This window comes from Telmatherina bonti (genome assembly GCF_933228915.1).
Source record: "Telmatherina bonti genome assembly, chromosome: 10".
NCBI classification, from domain to species: domain Eukaryota; kingdom Metazoa; phylum Chordata; class Actinopteri; order Atheriniformes; family Telmatherinidae; genus Telmatherina; species Telmatherina bonti.
Window position 1 is genome coordinate 20,515,330 of NC_136628.1, and position 17,259 is coordinate 20,532,588.

The 17,259-nt window shown below is 40.3% G+C and overlaps 1 protein-coding gene across 1 annotated transcript in view; it reads left to right on the plus strand.

Moving 5' to 3' along the window:
• Positions 1–16,787, plus strand: part of dclk1a (doublecortin-like kinase 1a) — a gene marked incomplete at both ends in the record, with an annotated part of 46,525 nt that extends 29,738 nt beyond the window's left edge. Inside the window, 12 exons of the mRNA XM_079247281.1 lie at positions 1,479–1,573; positions 10,058–10,139; positions 10,886–11,058; positions 11,221–11,340; positions 13,704–13,850; positions 14,188–14,321; positions 14,550–14,627; positions 15,039–15,135; positions 15,234–15,314; positions 15,412–15,525; positions 15,733–15,806; positions 16,730–16,787. Of these exons, the coding sequence (XP_079103407.1) occupies positions 1,479–1,573; positions 10,058–10,139; positions 10,886–11,058; positions 11,221–11,340; positions 13,704–13,850; positions 14,188–14,321; positions 14,550–14,627; positions 15,039–15,135; positions 15,234–15,314; positions 15,412–15,525; positions 15,733–15,806; positions 16,730–16,787 (1,253 nt within the window). The remainder of the gene's footprint in view (positions 1–1,478; positions 1,574–10,057; positions 10,140–10,885; positions 11,059–11,220; positions 11,341–13,703; positions 13,851–14,187; positions 14,322–14,549; positions 14,628–15,038; positions 15,136–15,233; positions 15,315–15,411; positions 15,526–15,732; positions 15,807–16,729) is intronic.
• Positions 16,788–17,259: the final 472 nt, after the last annotated feature.

The following is a 17,259-nucleotide window of genomic DNA, read 5'->3' on the forward strand; positions in this document are numbered from 1 at the left end:
CGGGCGGATCGCGTATAAAGGTGCTGCTCTCCTCATTTTTTGCCGCTTTGGATTAACACTGTGCTTTTCATCATGCTGGAAGTGGAAGGTATGGCCACCGAAGCGGCGTTTCTGTTGTGAATACCACCTAAAACTTTAGACTAAATGTGCTGCTATTCGGGTGATTTTCGATTCGGGTGAATGACCTTGACAAAATAGCGACTGTACCGATTTTTTAAAACAAATTTAGCAGAGAGATGTGTCGAAACCTTCCCACTTATTGTGCTTAATTTGAGAGGAGCGTCTCCGTGTGCGTAACGCGGATGCTGAATTTCATCAATGAAGATGCTCAGGAAACGGCTTGAACAGCATTTCAATGCATGTTTTTAATATTTCAATGCGCGAGTAAGAAATAGTTCAGATTCCTGTGAGATGCGATTGCAGGCTTCGGTGTGTCTTTTTTTTTTCTAATGTGTGTCTTCAATAATTCAGAAAGTTCTTTGATCTTGGCAGGGAATAGCTTTCTACTCATCCAGACTGTAATGATGTGGCCAAAAAAAAAAAAAAAAAAAAAAAAAAGGGCTTGTTTGCATAACTACTTAAAGCTGTAGGCTAATGCAAACTAAGGTTCCAAGACTGAAGGAAAGCATTTTTTTTAAAGGCAGGGAAATCAGCTTTATAAGTGTTTTCTTATCTGCTGCATCAAGACAGACGGACTCTGAAGATGTATTAGTGTTTACATGCAGCCCTCCTAATGACTAATGGAAAAGGTGGGTCAGAAATGAATAGATTAAAGTAAAGAAAACCTGAGAAATGGCAGAGAATAATGAAATTAGTGGGGGGGGGTTTCCCTCCCAAGGTAAACTCAGCTACATCCACTTGGTCAAACTGTTGAAGACAAATGTCATTGTTGCTTCACATAGCTTCATTTTCTCCAGTCACTGTGTTGTTGCCAACATTCATGATCGGCAGGTTAACGAAGCCATTAGGATCCTTCCACCTGACCACACACAGGATCTGGATGTAACGTTGATTAATGTGATGTTCTTGTTTAACGAGAAGATGCCGCTGGGTTTTTGAGCTGTGCTGTAGCCGGAAAAAGTAGACCATGTACATTATGTGGTTAAAAATGAGGACAGGCAGTGTTGTTGTCTGTCGACCGTGCACTTAAAATCCGGAACAAATCTGGTTTGACTGGGGAATCTCAGTGGTCATTGGTGGGATTGGGTCTGTATTTCTGATAAAGAATGGACTAGATTTTAGAGCTGTTTTTACTTCAACCGCACTCCCCCTCTTGTCCTCCTCCTCCCACTCTGCCTCATTCATGTGAATGGATAGAGGCAGAGGGTGGAAGTGTGGGCTGCTGCTACACACTAATATATCTGTACTGGAAAGCATGAGTTCACATGTAAAGGACTGGGTATTTGAATATTCCTCTTTTAATCTTAACCCTCTTATCTTCACTCTTCTCCATTTTGTTTCTCTTGTCGTCCCCCCAGTGAATGGGATGCCAGCCAGTCAGATGTCCACTCCTCATTCGGGAAAATCTCCCAGCCCCTCCCCACCTAGCCCGGGCAGCCTCAACCATCGCCAGGTAAGACAAGAACGTACAGGCAAAAAACATAAACACACAATCATACACATTCAACCTGTAGCCTTTAGTGACCCTGAATCTATAACACATTCCTTCTATGTTCTCAGGAAAAGGATAAAGCTGTCACTGAGCATAGGCCGACAACACCTTAGAGTCGCTAGAGTATGAAGAAACCGCAACATCCCAACGTCTTTTGCGTCTCAGAACAGGGCGAGGCATCCACTTTTGGCCTCATCCAGTGCTGCTCTGGGAATGCAAGGCTAATGTTAGGATCCGTGTTAATAGTTTAAACGCTTCCATTGCATTTTCTTTGCATGTTGACCCTTAGCTCTTTGTTCCTCATGGAGAACTCCATCTGCAGATTGGAGCTCTGTAACAATTAACACTGAATTACAGAGATCGCCTAATCTGTGAGTCAGCAGTTTGTGCAGTATCTGAGCTAAAGATGAGACTGGGTGAAGTCTTGTCCTTTTGTACATGTCTGCTTGTGTAACTGATTTAGAAACACATTTTATACTAGTGCTTTCATCAATTCTTCTGTTAGTCAACTTTTCTGTCATTAATCTCAACTCCCAATCCAAGTACTTAAACTAAGAATCGTAATCTATTTTCTGGACCTAATGGGTGAAAAAAAAAAAAAAAAGATTTTAGATATAATAACACTATGTTCACCGTACAGTTTGCAGTTACTCTGTGACAAAATACGACTGTGCAGAGGAGGAGCATGCAACTCAAAGGGAATAAATATCTTGAATTCCACACCACACTTCCTGAGTTCATCTACAGGATGTTGAGTGTGGATGTTAAAGATCAAAGTTAATCCAGTCTTTGGCAGTGATGACGAAGAGCTTTTAGTATCAGCTTCAGTCCTAATCAGACTTTTCTCACAGTAGCTTTTTAATTTGTAAGCACTTTAAGCCTGCTGTGGATTTAGTTCCCTCTGCCTCCTTAACAAACACTCACACTGAGTCTCCTTCACACTTTTGTAGTCACAAACACATACAGCAGCATGACACCTACATGACACAAATATGTAATATGTTTTTCTCACGCTAGCTGAAATTCGATGCATACCTAACAGCAGGGATGCAGCTGTGTATTTCATACTTCTGATGGAAGATCTAATGAGCTGGCTGTAGAAACAGATGGATGAAGCGTAGAAGTTAAAGACAGGTGTTTTCTTCCTTAAGCTCAGGAGATGTAAGGATGTACAGAACACATCATCCCCGTGCAAAACGTCAAACCGAGTGTGAAAGCTCTTCTCACTTCACCTCTAATCGCACAATGCGGGAATGTGCAACTGTCTCATCTGAAGAACTCTGATAGCAATAAGAGGACAGGACCTCTCACAAATAATTTACCCCCTGAAGTTCCATGGCGGTATTAATGTGCTTTAGCTGTAGATATGCAAACATAATCAGTTTTTCTTCCTGGAGCAAAAGCTGCCAGACTTTGCAGTCAATACATTTTAAAAGGTCGCATGCACAACTGAGTGGGTTGTGAGTGTTTTTATGGCTTTTTTGCATGAGTGACCACCTACACTAAATTCAATCTAACATAAGTTTAGTAGGGTCAGTCTTGCACTAAATTTGATGAGTTGGTAATGGATAATGAACGGTCTAGCCCTCAGGCTTCTGAAGCGATCAGCCGTAGGTTTGTATTGATGTGATATGAAGGTCAACCAGGGCAGCAGAAGCTGATCAAATTTGGGTTGCAGCTACTAAGAGCTGAACACGGTGCAAAAGAGCTTCCATGTTCAAGTGGGTCACCATAAATTACAGGGTTGAGAGGGAACAGGTTGCCACACACACGCATTTAAAAGCTCTCCTCTGAATGAGTAAACGTGGGATACTTACTTAATATAGATGACTGCAGTACTCTGGAGTCTCAGTGAGAGATGGTGTGAAGTGTGAGTGTTTCGAAGAAGGCAGTTGTCCACAAAACTAGGTTTTCATTTTCTGTTTCTAGAAACCACAGATATGCAGGGTTTTGAAAATGTGTGTTATCTTTCTGTAATCCTAACCAACTTGCTTTGTATTTAAGAAGAAACTGAAAGTGGAAAACAAGTGGAAAAGCAGCAGTCAAATGAAATCAAAATCAGGCTTTATTTATAGAGCACTTTACTTGTAATGCTATTCAAAGTGCAATAAATTAATAAGAATAAAATTAAACTAAATGCCATAAATATAATGGGTGAAATACAATTAAATAAGGTACAGAATAAAACTATGAAATACAAATTATGGTTTAAAATAATAATCAATTAAAAGCTTTCCTAAAAAGATAAGTATCAAGCTTTTTCTTAAAAATAACAACTCTCCCAGCTGCCCTCAGGTTGTTCGGCCGGCTGTCCTGCATGCCGTTCCACAGGTGAGGACTTAAAAAACTAAAAGATGTCTCTCCGTACCTTACGGTCTTCACTCTAGGAATCAATAAAAGACTAGCCCTGATGACCTAAGAGCCCTGGGAGGTTCATGATCTAAAGGCCGGTCTGATAAATACTTAGGATAAGAGCTTTTAGCACTTTAAAAACTAATAAAAGTATTTTAACACTAATCTTAATAATAATCTCAATAAGCAATCTCAGCGGTTGCTGTAGAATGACCTGAAGGGCATCATAAGCCTACATATTTGTGGTTTTGAGGAAACACAAGCTGCTGGCGTATTACTCAGGTGACTGGTGGGGTCAGAGAAAGTCAAGATGAGCTAATCATATGCAACAAGAGAATTAAAGATATATGGTAAAGAAAAAGTCCCACACTGCTCATCTGTTTGCCACCATCCACTTTTCTCATCAGATTCGGGTCATGACAAACGGGCTTTGTTGTGCAAACCACTGATACATGAGATGATTTCTAGTTCCGCACATCACAAGTTGAGTGTATTTCTTAAAGAGAGATTATTGCAGGCTTTGCACTTGCTGACACTCTACATGAAGCCTGCAGCGGCTTGACTGGAAGGAGGGGAGGAAGCTTCACAGCCCATTATCTCCGCTCTCCACTCTGCAGCCTCACACTCTTCAGACATATTACGATGTAATTCTCTCCTCCACTCCTTACTTTTTCCGTGGGCTCTGTTAGCGATTCCCTCTCCCCCCATGACAGTTTCTTTCCCCAGCCGTTCGAACTCACACATGCCCACCCCCCCCCCTCACTTCCCCCATATGAAAGAGCATTAACTTCACAGTGTGAAATTGCGCTTCATCATATGTAGATGAATTATAAGCTTATTTTAAAAATAGATTAGCTATTTGCACATCCTGTGTCCTTCCTAGTCACCTCTACTCTAAACTTGTACAGTTTAAACACACACATCAGTTCTTCTCATGTTGTGTTTCCTTTGCAAGAAATTTTATAGCTATTCACATTGTGGCTCCATAAAGATCATGATTCTTAACATCTGCAAATATGACATGGAGTCTAAAAATTATGCAATCTTTGTATCACTTCAGCTTATAAAACAGTGAAAGCAACAAAAAAATGGATTTTTTTTTAAAAAAAAAAGACATTTTAAGCAGCTTCATATTCTCAGTTGACCCACTGTGGATGTTACACCAAAGCAGTTCATCACAATGGAGTCTGCATTTAAACACTTAAAGGCCCTTTGCTGCCTAAAGTAGGTTGCTTGCTCCGCTCAGACCATTACAACCTATTTCCCCCGAGCAGAATGAGCAGACCTCGCGGCTTCTCCCTTTGCCTGTCATGCTTGCATTGCTGCAGTCCCACACATGCACATACCTTCAAAGAAATTGCACAGAGAATCGCTTACACATTCATACATGCTTTGGAGCCGCCACTTTAATGCACAAAATCAGCAGATTGATGCCCATTATGTGTGTTTTACACATTCTGTGGACACCGTGACCCATTTGTATGAACTGGCAGCAGAAGCATGAAAGAGTAGTTTGCATTCACAAAGTCAACCAACCCCCCCCCCCCCCCCCCCCCTTTAATGTCTTCCAGTCCTTTCAAGGCCACGTGCCCCACAAAGAGCAGCCCAGTTTTCAGTTCATATGTTACTTTAAACCTACAGACACATTTGTTCACAGGTTCATTATCATCAGAAACACACACAGACACACAGATTGATTCAATGAGCCAGTGAGGTCACAGCTTTTTAAAACACATAGACAAAAATTGTTACAGCACGATGATGAGGAGACTGATGGGATGATGCTGAGACAAATGGCAGGTCTGTGTCTCACAGAAGCTGTGACACATTCAGGCGGTCGTATTGAAAGGGTGTTTTTGAAAGAAACCAACCAATAATTGTTATTCCATCACCTACATCCTCCTTTCACTCTTTAGTCATTCATATCCAAAATCCATTGAATTGCATGCTCCATCTCTCATCCTTACACTTCTTTTTTTTTTTTTTGTGCTGGGTGATTCATTATTAAATTATTCGTGTGCGCGTGTGAGTGAAAGTAAGACTGATCTGAAGAAGAAAGGGTGCATTATGAAATATTGTCTCATTCATTCATGTGAGAGTCATGTCACTAAAGAATGTATTTGCTGTTGTTTTTTTGTGGGGGTGGGGCTGTATTATATTTCTTCTTTCATGTTGTGTTGATGTCATTAGATGACTTGTCTTCTTTTATTTCTGTAATTGCCAAAAAAGACTGGTTGCACCACATGGGGAAATGAAAGATTCTGCCATTTCTTTGGTATCTCTCAAATCTCTTTTTTCATTCAAATCATGGATAAAAATGATTGAAAACTCTTCATATTTACATCCTCAATATGTGAGATAATCACACTTTTGAAGAGGATCTATGAATACTTATATAGATATAAAAAAATAAAAAAAAAACATTTCCCAGGGTAAATTAACGTTCATCAGCTACATAATGTGATTTTGGTCATGTGAGGCTGCCAGCTCTTCTTGGCTCATTTGTTTCTGTTTGTGTTTCCTTTGCTAAATGTATTAATTTCCATTTGTTCAAGTCATTAAATTCATTGTCATTTCATTTTCATTTTGTGGTCTTTCTTCTCATGTTCGTTATGTTTACATGATAATTAAGGTAATTATGACAATGATGATTATCTCACATTTATAAGCCGTTCTTCTTTGTTAAACTTACTTATGTATTTAGCAGAGTAGAACAGCTGTTAACAAAAACACAGCCTTTACTATATTTCTCTTCCCTGTCTCCAATACACTCTAAAAGCAGTACATGAAACCTTTCAGTGTTCTTGGATTCGACTTAAATAACGGTGTATTAGAAAACAATTTTGTGGCTTTTTGTGGAACTGACACAAAAGGGGTGCGTAGTAGTTATAAAACATCGAAAAGTCCTTTTACTTTTGCTATAATTTGTCTGGTTAGGCACTGAGAACTACCGGAATAAGGATTATATAAACCTCACCACATAATTTTTACATTGTATATCTTTTTCCTTGCTCACTTGGTGTTTAAATACACTAATGTTTTGTGGGCACATAAGAAATATGTCAGTTGTTGTCATGAAACAGCAAAGATGAAAACTATGATCTTTTTAGCCTTTTTAGTATGATAACCAGGCTGTTATCTGACTACACCTGTTCTAGACGTTATTTTTCTTTGATGGAGACAACTTAAGTCTGCCTCCCACATGATTATATTTAATTTTGTCTGAAGCTTTTAATCACCTCCCTGCCATTCCCTGGGATTACAGCCCAGAATCAGAATTGTGATTAGAAACTTTCAGTGTCCAAATAGCAGAACAGAAAGCCAGAACTCCCCGCTGAGGTTTGATCTCCACCAGTAAAAGACAAGTAAATTATGTTTTCTTTCTGTCTAGACAGTAAAATATCATCTCTTCTATGCCGTGCACCTATAAGCCACAGAAAGGCAAGCTGGGACAAAAGAAGTTGTTTATTAGATTTCTCCTGCAAAACAAAACAGAGACAACAGCTTTGACTCTTCCAGCCTGTGAGACAAAAAGAAAGTCCGCTTCAGGATTCCAAGTTGGTTATGTAAATCTGTGTTGTCTTTTTAATCCTCTGCTCAACAGCATTGCTTTCCCTGCACAGAACTGATCATTATTCCTTCTGCCACACTTCTGCTTTTAAGATAATCTATGTTTAAGACCAAACATGGTCGTTGCCTTAAATTGATGCTTATATTGCGATCAGTTTTCTGTTGCTAAGTGTTGCCATTGCAGATTTGAAGAGCAGTACCTTCAGCCATGATGTAAAAGGTTTGCCAGTGTGTTTTTTACTAGTGTGACTCATAGAGCAAAAGTGTAGAGATGAGGAGCCAGGAATAGTGAATGCTGTATTGTGCAACAGGGAGAAGGCTGGTTGGTCTAACAATAACAAGACACTGCCTCATAGATCTCAAGGTCTGTATCAACCAGACCTGACTCCATACATTTTTTTTTTTGTATAATTTCTCATCTTTTCCATCTCTCTCAGTTTCTCGCGCTGTCTATCACTCCATCTGTCTCATGGGTGTTCACACAGGAAAGACAGAAAAAATTTTCATCGAAGGTTGAACCCGCCTCCCAGCCTGCAGACAGGAAATTGCCATATATAGGCTTCTGTCTCCACACTGGAGCTCTCATAAGCTGCTGTTCTCCTCTCTGTGAACAGTTGCCATAGCAACAGTATTTTGTTTCCCTCTGTGGCAGGGAGAGAGAAAGGAAATCAAAGAGAGAGAGTGAGTAGAGGGCAGGGCTTGATGTGTGATCAGGGCACAACGGAGGTAGATGCACGAGTTGGTAGGGGGAAAGAAGCAGAATGAGGATGTTTTTTTAGATAAGTCACTTGAGGGCCGTCGGCTTTACTGGTATTAAGTGGGTTTTCTTGTTCCGGGACAAGTGCCCGACCAAACACAACATTACATAAACCAGGCTTGGTCTGACTCACAACTACACTCAGCTAGGTGGTTTTCAGGTCACAGGAACAGAGGTGAGTAAAAACACTGACAGCTACTCAGACAGGAAAACAGGACAGATCAGTTTTGTAAATAGTTCTTATAGATGCACGATGGTACCTTGCCCTTTCACCTTGTCAGCGGGATAACAAACACTTCACAACAAACAAAATGCCAAAGGTCTTATTTTCAATAGCAGGCACATATTTTGTGTTTAGAAAAGATGATCATTGTGTTTGTCTATAGCTGAAAACTTGAGACAATGATGTGAATTAAGTGGCAGCTACAAAACTGTTTTCTGGATTTCATAAACTTTTAACGTGTGATTTTAAAAATAACATACATAGGCATAAAAACCCCCATTGGTTGGGTAATCACATGAACGCTGACAGGCACCTATTTATTTAAGAAACAATTTTCATATGTCATCATCCCTAAACAGATGAAACTGAATGAAGCAGAAATTATCCTGTGTGTGAATTTCTAAAAAAAAAAAAAAAAAAAAGGCGTCAAATATATTTTTTCCTTTACCTGAAAAAAGAAGTTGAATTAAAGAAAAAAAAATCTCAGCATAATTGTGTGTGAGGATTGGCTTTATGCATGACGTGTGTAGTGCATACTTTTATAGTGGAGGCTTGTCAATAATTTACACTGGTTGCGAGTAACAGCAATGACGTTATTTGGCAAGGCTGTGTATTTCTGCTGCACCAGTGGGACTTATCTAAGTACTGGAAGCATCCAAACCCAAAGACCTAAAAAAAAAATATGAGGCAGGACAGAAGAATCCAAATAGATGGTAGGCAAAAGGACTGTAAACAAAATGTTAAACATTTTCTGTAACTTCAAACAGACCATAATTAATTTAATTCATTCTGTCATTCATTTTCTTCACCGCTTAGTCCATTTAGGGGTTGCAGGGAAGCTGGAGCCTATGCCAGCAATCATCAGGCGAGAGGCTGGGTACACCCTGTATAAGTCCATTACATGCATTATTGCTTTATCAGGCTAAAGGAATCTATATCCATCAGCAGCCTTTGGAAGAAAGAAGATTGTAAAGATGGTCAAGAATGAAGATAAAATTTGAGAAGGGTAGATTCTCATTTATAGTCCCGTCTAGATCCCTGCCCCCATCCCTGCTGCTTCCATGACAACCAGACAGAAGGTTACAAGGTGGAGGGCTTAATGAGTTTATGTCTTTAGATAGATGCAGGGGCCTCATCTCAGGCACTCTCTTTTACCTTAATGACCTCCTACTTACCGAGCAGAGGAATCTTCCTTTATTAGTTTCTGCACAACTTTCTTCCTGTTTTACTGAAGGTTGACAGGAAAATTAGATATGAGTTATGAATGACACACCTAAATATAACTTCAGATTATTGTCCTGTTGTCCTGTCTGCTTGGGTTCTTTTCTGGAGGAAAGTAAATTCACAAAGCAGGATAGAACATTATAATAAATGGCTAAGAAAACACACAGACAACACCAAGCTTGCGTATCAATTTAGGCTTGGACTACAAAGTCACAGTAGATATATCTGTTAAATATGAAGAGAAGTACAAGCTGTTTTAATCCAGAGATTAAAATTATTTTAATGTCTTGCTCTCTGCCTAATCTCTCCCTCTTTGCAGGGCTCCCAGGGTTCCTCCAGCTCTTTGTCTTCCGCTCAGATCCCCAGCCCACCGGAAGATGCTGATGGACTTATCACTGAAGGTGAGGAAAATTTATGTTGCAGACACGTTTCCGCATTCTTCTGCACACTGCAAAGGCCTTGTACTGCAAATACCGTGCACGTTAGGACCAAGAATATGACCTTTGATGCTTCGCTCTATGCAATCAGTTAGCTCCTCTGATTTGTACATCATGTTCTCAACAGTTTTTCTCACCTTTTCTGCTCCTTTGCCACCCTCCCCACCCACCTCACCACAAAACCATTTTAAATATGTCAAAGCTGTTTATTTTGAGTTGGAAACAGCAGGATGCAAAACTCAAAAAATAAGATCAATCTCTTTCTAATTGATGCAGGTCACTATAATATCATCTGACATTTTTCATCTTTGATTTTATTTATTCAGACAGCTCAGAAGACCATTTCAAATGTTCTAAATTGATTCATGAATTATATTAAACTGAGCATTCAGTGCATATATTTGCATTTTGATTTGCCAGTTCGTTCCACATTTAATTTTCCATTTGCCAGATTGATTACCGTTTACAGAGAACTCTGCAGAGCCTATGTGTGACAGAATTCCTCTGGGACGCAACAAAAACTTTTTTGGCTCAGAGGATTAGTTGTTTGTTTAAAATAAATGGCAAAACATGTATGTTATCTGTAATATTAGCTCCATACGAATGCTGACCCGCTCCTAAAAAAAGTGTACAAGAGAGTGAGATGATGTGAATTTGTTTGGCTTTTTGGGTTGCTCAGCTGCTCTAAACCTTGTGCATCATATCTGCAGCGGAAGTCCTTGTGGATGAGGTTCCAGCTGTCCCGTCCTACATATCAGACCGCTACAAGGTGGGGCGAATGTTGGGTGATGGGAACTTTGCGGTCGTTCGGGAATGTGTGGAGCTTTCAACGGGACGCGAGTATGCTCTTAAGATTATCAACAAGGGCAAATGCAGAGGCAAGGTAAACATCCACATGCTCAGACTGCCAAAACAACTGACTTATACTTTACAGTAGCTAAACTAGGTAAACATAGTTCAAATGTTTTAATTTTTTTGTACTGTGGAAATGTAATCCTTTCAATAAATGTTTCACTTGTCTGTGTTTATTGATTTGATTTTCTAGGAGCACATGATCCAGAATGAAGTAGCCATCCTTCGCAGGGTCAAACATCCAAATATTGTCCTGCTCATCGAGGAGGTGGACACATACAGCGAACTTTACCTGGTCATGGAACTAGTCAAGGTGGGTTTCTATTGGGAAATGTAATATCTTGCCATTTTCTCTGATAAGAGATATTTTCTCATGAATGGCATGCGGGATAAATTCATTCTCGAACATATGATGAAGATCATTATCTTGAACCGAGAGGAGCAGAGAAGCAGAAATGGTGACGGAGACAGAAGCGTAACAATCAACCAGTGCAGCAAATGACGAAGTCTCACAGTATGGGATCGAAAGAAACAGTCTGCGGCCCCGGGCGCTCGTGTGTTCACATTCTTCATTCTCTCTCTTGCTCTCTGAGTCAAGAAATGTTTGTGCATAATTCAGGAGCTGGGAATGTGATCCATCTGTTCGTGCTGTGGCGTGGAGTACTACAGAATATAGATGAGAGGCAATCTGTGGGAGAAATGTGCGTACGTGCAAGCGTGTCCAAAGTAGGAGGATCGAGAGCAGGCTATGGATGAATGAGGTGGAAACAGCCACCAGGGTGACAGGAACTGAGAGAGGGGGAGAAACAAATGGGATAAAGTTTAGCCAAGACTGGTATACGCATATTTTAGCGTTCTGCTGTCGCTTTCTGTTTTGAGTCAGCTGCTTTAATTTGATTTAAGAGAGAGCTTAATATCTCATAAAGTGCTCGGTCAATGAAATGTGCCAGCTTTTGGAAGTCTCATTCTTTAACCACAGAGTATCTTCGAGAAGTTAATCACTTAACTGTATTTATTTTATCATCTCTTTGAGTCCATTTCTCTTTAGAGAATATTTTCATCTGCGTTAGCTTTCCTAAAGTTCCTGCCAAACATTTTTAACACAGGACTTTGACTTGGCCGTTTCAAAACTAACTTTATTTGTTCATGTTTTGAGTATGCTTACTGTTTGTCTTGTTGGTTTTATTTTGCAATTCTGTTCACAGAATTGATTTCTGCTTGCTGATGAAAAAAAATTCATTAACTGTTAACATCCAGATCCAGATGCAGAAAAATAAACCCAAACCATGACACCACCACAAATATAGCAGATGCCGTAATATTTTAATGCTAAAATCCCAACTTCACATTTTTATTTAATAAAATATTAGGATTTTTCAGGAGCTTTCTGGTTCTTTCTCCATGTGATTGTTAGCAAACTAGACTGGTGGGAGTGTACTTACTGGAAAGCAAAAGTTTTCTTCTAGTTTCCCTTTCTATGTTTTTAGCTCACCTGACAGCACGCTCAGGAGCATTAACACTAACAAATATGAGAGAAGCAGTCAGCTGCTTTGAAGTTCATATTGTGACCGAGGAAAATGTTCCACACTTGCTCTTGGAGCAACCTTTGTTGGTCTTACCTTCATCTGTTTGTTCACAGCCTGAATTGGTGGAGCCCAAACTCATTTGTAAAGGTTTTCTGGAGTCCTCAAAAACGTCCAACCATTTTATGAGGACCTTAACTTTTGTTTTTCCCACAGATGCGAGGTTCTACACACACCAGCAATTTAATGAAAATAATGTATTATAATTCCATTTTTATATTAATAGCTAATAGTTTCCATAGTTTTGCCACTCAGAGATGATGAGTATTAAATAATTTTCTAAAAATCTGTTTCAGAACTTGATTGACTTGATCTTAGTTTGTTGTAGCTCTTTAGATGAGAAATCTAAAAGTTTCACAAACTTGAAAGCACTACTGTGATTATAGCAACATAAAATGATTAGCTTGAGATCCCATCTGTAAGCCAGCCTCCATTTCCCAAATGTATATGAACATCCCTGCTTCTGGAATAACATTTTTAAAGCAGCCACAATGAGATATATGTGTGTGCTTCTAAAATATACAAGGACAGATGCAGTGGTTAAGGGCTGAGCTTTGGCATTTGACAGCTTTTCTATTTAAACAACTGCTGCTGAGTTTGAACCCTGACAGTGTGTCTGACTCAGTGCTGAAAGAGAGAAATATGCAGCCCTATTTTAAGCCTCTGCTCCACTTAGTCCACTCGGGAAGAGAAACTCAGAGAGGATGAGAGAAAAGTAAGAGGGGGGGGAGAAATTCTAGCCAGTAGAAACTATGATGAACAGAGAGAGAAAGAGAGAAGTCTGTGAGAAAAGAGAGTGAATTAACAGAAATAATTACCATAATGTAGAAATATTAAAAATGGGGGGGGGGGGGGGGGGGGGGGGGATGGGAGTTAGGACACAGTTTATCTTCCAAGCTGCTGAGCAGACAGAAAACATGCTGCTAAATTAATTTTTTTTTTTTTTTTTTTTAAAAACCTTTTTCAGCAGAAAAGATCAGCTGCAGTAAAAAGTTGCCAAGTTGTGTTTGGGTCTGAAAACACCAAACAAACTCTCGTATTATTCTTGTTCCTAACACTGACAGCCCACATATTCATCATGATGTGTCCACAGGGGGGAGATCTGTTCGACGCCATCACCTCTGCCAACAGATACACAGAAAGAGATGCTAGCGGCATGCTCTACAATCTGGCCAACGCCATTAAATACCTCCACAGCCTCAACATTGTGCACAGAGACATCAAACCAGAAAACCTGCTGGTGAGTTCAAACACTTTTTGCAAATGCTCATATAACATACACCCCCCCCCCTCTTCCTTTGTGAATGAACAGTGAAGTAATTTCACTCACTATGGACTCTCGCAGAGAGAGATGACTCATCCTCGCTGCCCTCACACCTCCTGCTCAATCCCTCAATTCTACCTTCTTCCTTCTGTCAAAATCCTTATTGTCATCCTTTTGCACCACCTGCTGCTATATTTCTCCACTCTTGTAACATTTTTTTCTTTTCTTTAACAGCCATTGAAAGCGTCGGTACAAAAAGTCTTTACAAATAATTTAAATGAACCTTTTGAATGAATGTTTCTTCTGTGTTAAGGTGTATGAACATGCAGACGGCAGCAAAAGCCTCAAACTGGGAGACTTTGGTCTGGCGACTGTGGTTGATGGACCGCTCTACACTGTCTGTGGGACCCCAACATATGTAGCACCTGAAATCATTGCAGAAACAGGGTGAGAAAAGTAGCTACGTAGCTGAAGTCATGTCAATAAATCACTGATTACGGTATCATCTGTGTCATTTTTCGGTGTTGTAGCTGACATACTGCGTCAGCCATGTTTTAATGGATTTGAGATGCTGGTTACAGAAAAAAAAGTCTTCTTTATCATGTATGCAAATTTAAATTTTTCTCTTCCTTTGGTTTGAGCAGATTTTTTTTGTGTGTGTGTGTGTGTGTGTAGATATGGCCTTAAGGTGGACATCTGGGCAGCTGGAGTCATTACCTACATCTTGCTGTGTGGTTTCCCGCCATTTCGAGGGTAAGCTGGGAAAAAAAACTTCCTCCAGTAACAGAATATTCTTCTACCAACCATTTGTCTCAGAAACTCCTCTGTGTAACATCTGTTCGCTGAAACGCTATATAATATTCAAATCATTAGTGTGGAATCACAAAAAATGTAGTTATATTAGGAATAATATAAATGCAGATATGTGACTACAAGTATGCAGCTGTAATTTCAGCGGTGTAGAGTCGTGGAATTCAGTTAGATGCAATCTGGTATTATTACCACTAGATGCCAGAACGTCATTAAAACTTGAGATGTTGCACAAGTTACTTTTGAGGTTGTGCGTGGGTTCCCTCTACTGGTTGACAATTGTACTGCAACTATACCTCTTTGAACGCATTCTTTATACTTACTTATTCTTACTTTATATTCTCATATTTGCAGGAGCAGCGATGATCAAGAGGCGCTTTTTGATCAAATCCTAATGGGACAGCTTGAATTTCCACTACCATACTGGGACAATGTGTCAGAAACAGCAAAGGTGACAATCCTCTCTATACACTGATCACATAGTTGTAGACTGGTGTTAGATGAATTTGCTTTACATAAAAAGTATACTAAACCTACCACCACCTACAGGAACTGATCCGATCTATGCTGGAGGTGGAGGTGGATCAGAGATACACTGCTCTCCAAGTGCTGGAGCACCCCTGGGTCACTGTGCGTACAGTTTCACCACACTTACGAAGCACCTTCATCTACTTTCATTTGCACCGTCCTCCAACTTTGCCTTCCTTTTCTACCTCTCTCAATGCAGGATGAAGGTCTTTGTGAGAATGAGCACCAGCTGTCAGTAGCAGGGAAGATAAAGAAGCACTTCAACACAAGTCCGAGGGTCAATGACACAACTGCAGGGGTGTCAGTCATTTCTGTAAGTTTCACATAAACCAGTTGGTCTGAGACCAACTACAAAATGTTAAAAATGCCTTTAAAAAAACGTGTGACGTTCTCCGCGATTATCCGTCTTTTTTTGTTTACTCACTCCACTTCTTGAGATAAATCCAGTTTTCTCAGTGAAGTTTTGTTCCCATGTGAACTGGTGTTTGGATTGATTGTACTGGTTTCTCTTTGTGTTCAGCTGGATGACAGCTTTTCTATGCAGCGATCTGGGTCGTTGGATTTCTACCAGCACCCGGCCATGTACTGGATAAGGTATGCTAGGTTTCCATGGAGACACAAAAAGGTCGCAAAGCAGCGAGAAATCAAAACAAGCTAAAATAGTGTCTCTGGAATTGATGCCCCCCCCCCACCCCTCCTGCCTTGCCTGAGTGCTGCCCAGCTGGTTGGCTAGTGCTGCTTCTGTTCCATTTTGAAGCATCTTTTCAATTTTTTCCTCTTTCATCCCTTTCTTGTCGTAAACACATAGTCATAACCGCGTTACCTGCATCACTGTTGTCTGTCTCCTGCCAAGGATTGTCCCACATTGTGTTGCTGTTTATAGGTGTGTCGCTGCATTTTTTTCTGTATAAAAGGTTGTGTATGTTAACCCACATCCTACAGCAAAGTAAACAAACCGATGCTGGAATAATCAGGTTTTGTTTACACAATTTCTTTGTGAATGCTGCCTTTCCAAAGAAATACTTGTGCATCCTTGCTTGTCTCTTGGAACTTCTGTGATTTGTTTGTCTATTTTGCTTGATGTAAAGCTTCCCACCCAGCTGCCCCTTGTAATGCCAGGACTTGCTTTTCTGCTTACATTGTACAACTTGTGTTTTGTGGCTTTACCCCCTGACCTATTGAGGACCTTGAGTTATAAATGACACCAGCGACAAGAGGAATTAATAAGAAGTTTGAACAAAATAATAACAAATATCTATTTTGATAAGCCAGGTAGTTCTGCTTCCATGCAGCAGTGTGATATACAGCTCACTGATTATAAACCATTTATACTTTTTGAGAGATTTTTCAACAAGTAAAAGGTTGTTTTAGTCATTAATTCCTCTTGTGACTAATCATTTACACAGGGATTACTAACTTAATAAGCATGTGCAGAACTCGTCATGTTCTCTACTGAATTATGTGTCATGCCACACAACAATCTGATGTCTATGTTCTCCTGTGCTTCTTTCTACCAGGCCACCTCTCTTGATAAGGAGGGGCAGATTCTCAGACGAGGATGCAACCCGGATGTGAGGCCGCCACCTCTGCAGATGACTGTGAAGACAGAAAGAACAACAAACTTACGCCGGGCAGAGCCTCCCTGTTGCCTCCCTGGCCTGCCCATGGTTCCTCCCTCTCTGACCCCCAACACTTGCTCTGATCCCTCCCCGGACCCCAGTCCCCCATCAGACTCCGATGACATCTCCATCAGTTCAGTCAGCACCATCTGCTCTCCCAACTCACCCTTCTAGAGAGGAGACTGCAGGGAGGAGGATGATAAGGAGATGTTTGAAGGGAGAATCCTCTTCCAACTCCTCCCTCTGCATGGAGAAGGGGGAAGAGGAGACATCTACATCCTCACACCAAAATGCTGGATGTGGACTGTGGAAAACTGGAGAAAAAAGAAAAACTGGAGGACAGGTTGATGAAGGGGTGGATGAGCTAAATAAATAATAATAATTGAGATTGGGAGAAAGACAAGCGGCAACAGGAACATGTGGAGTAA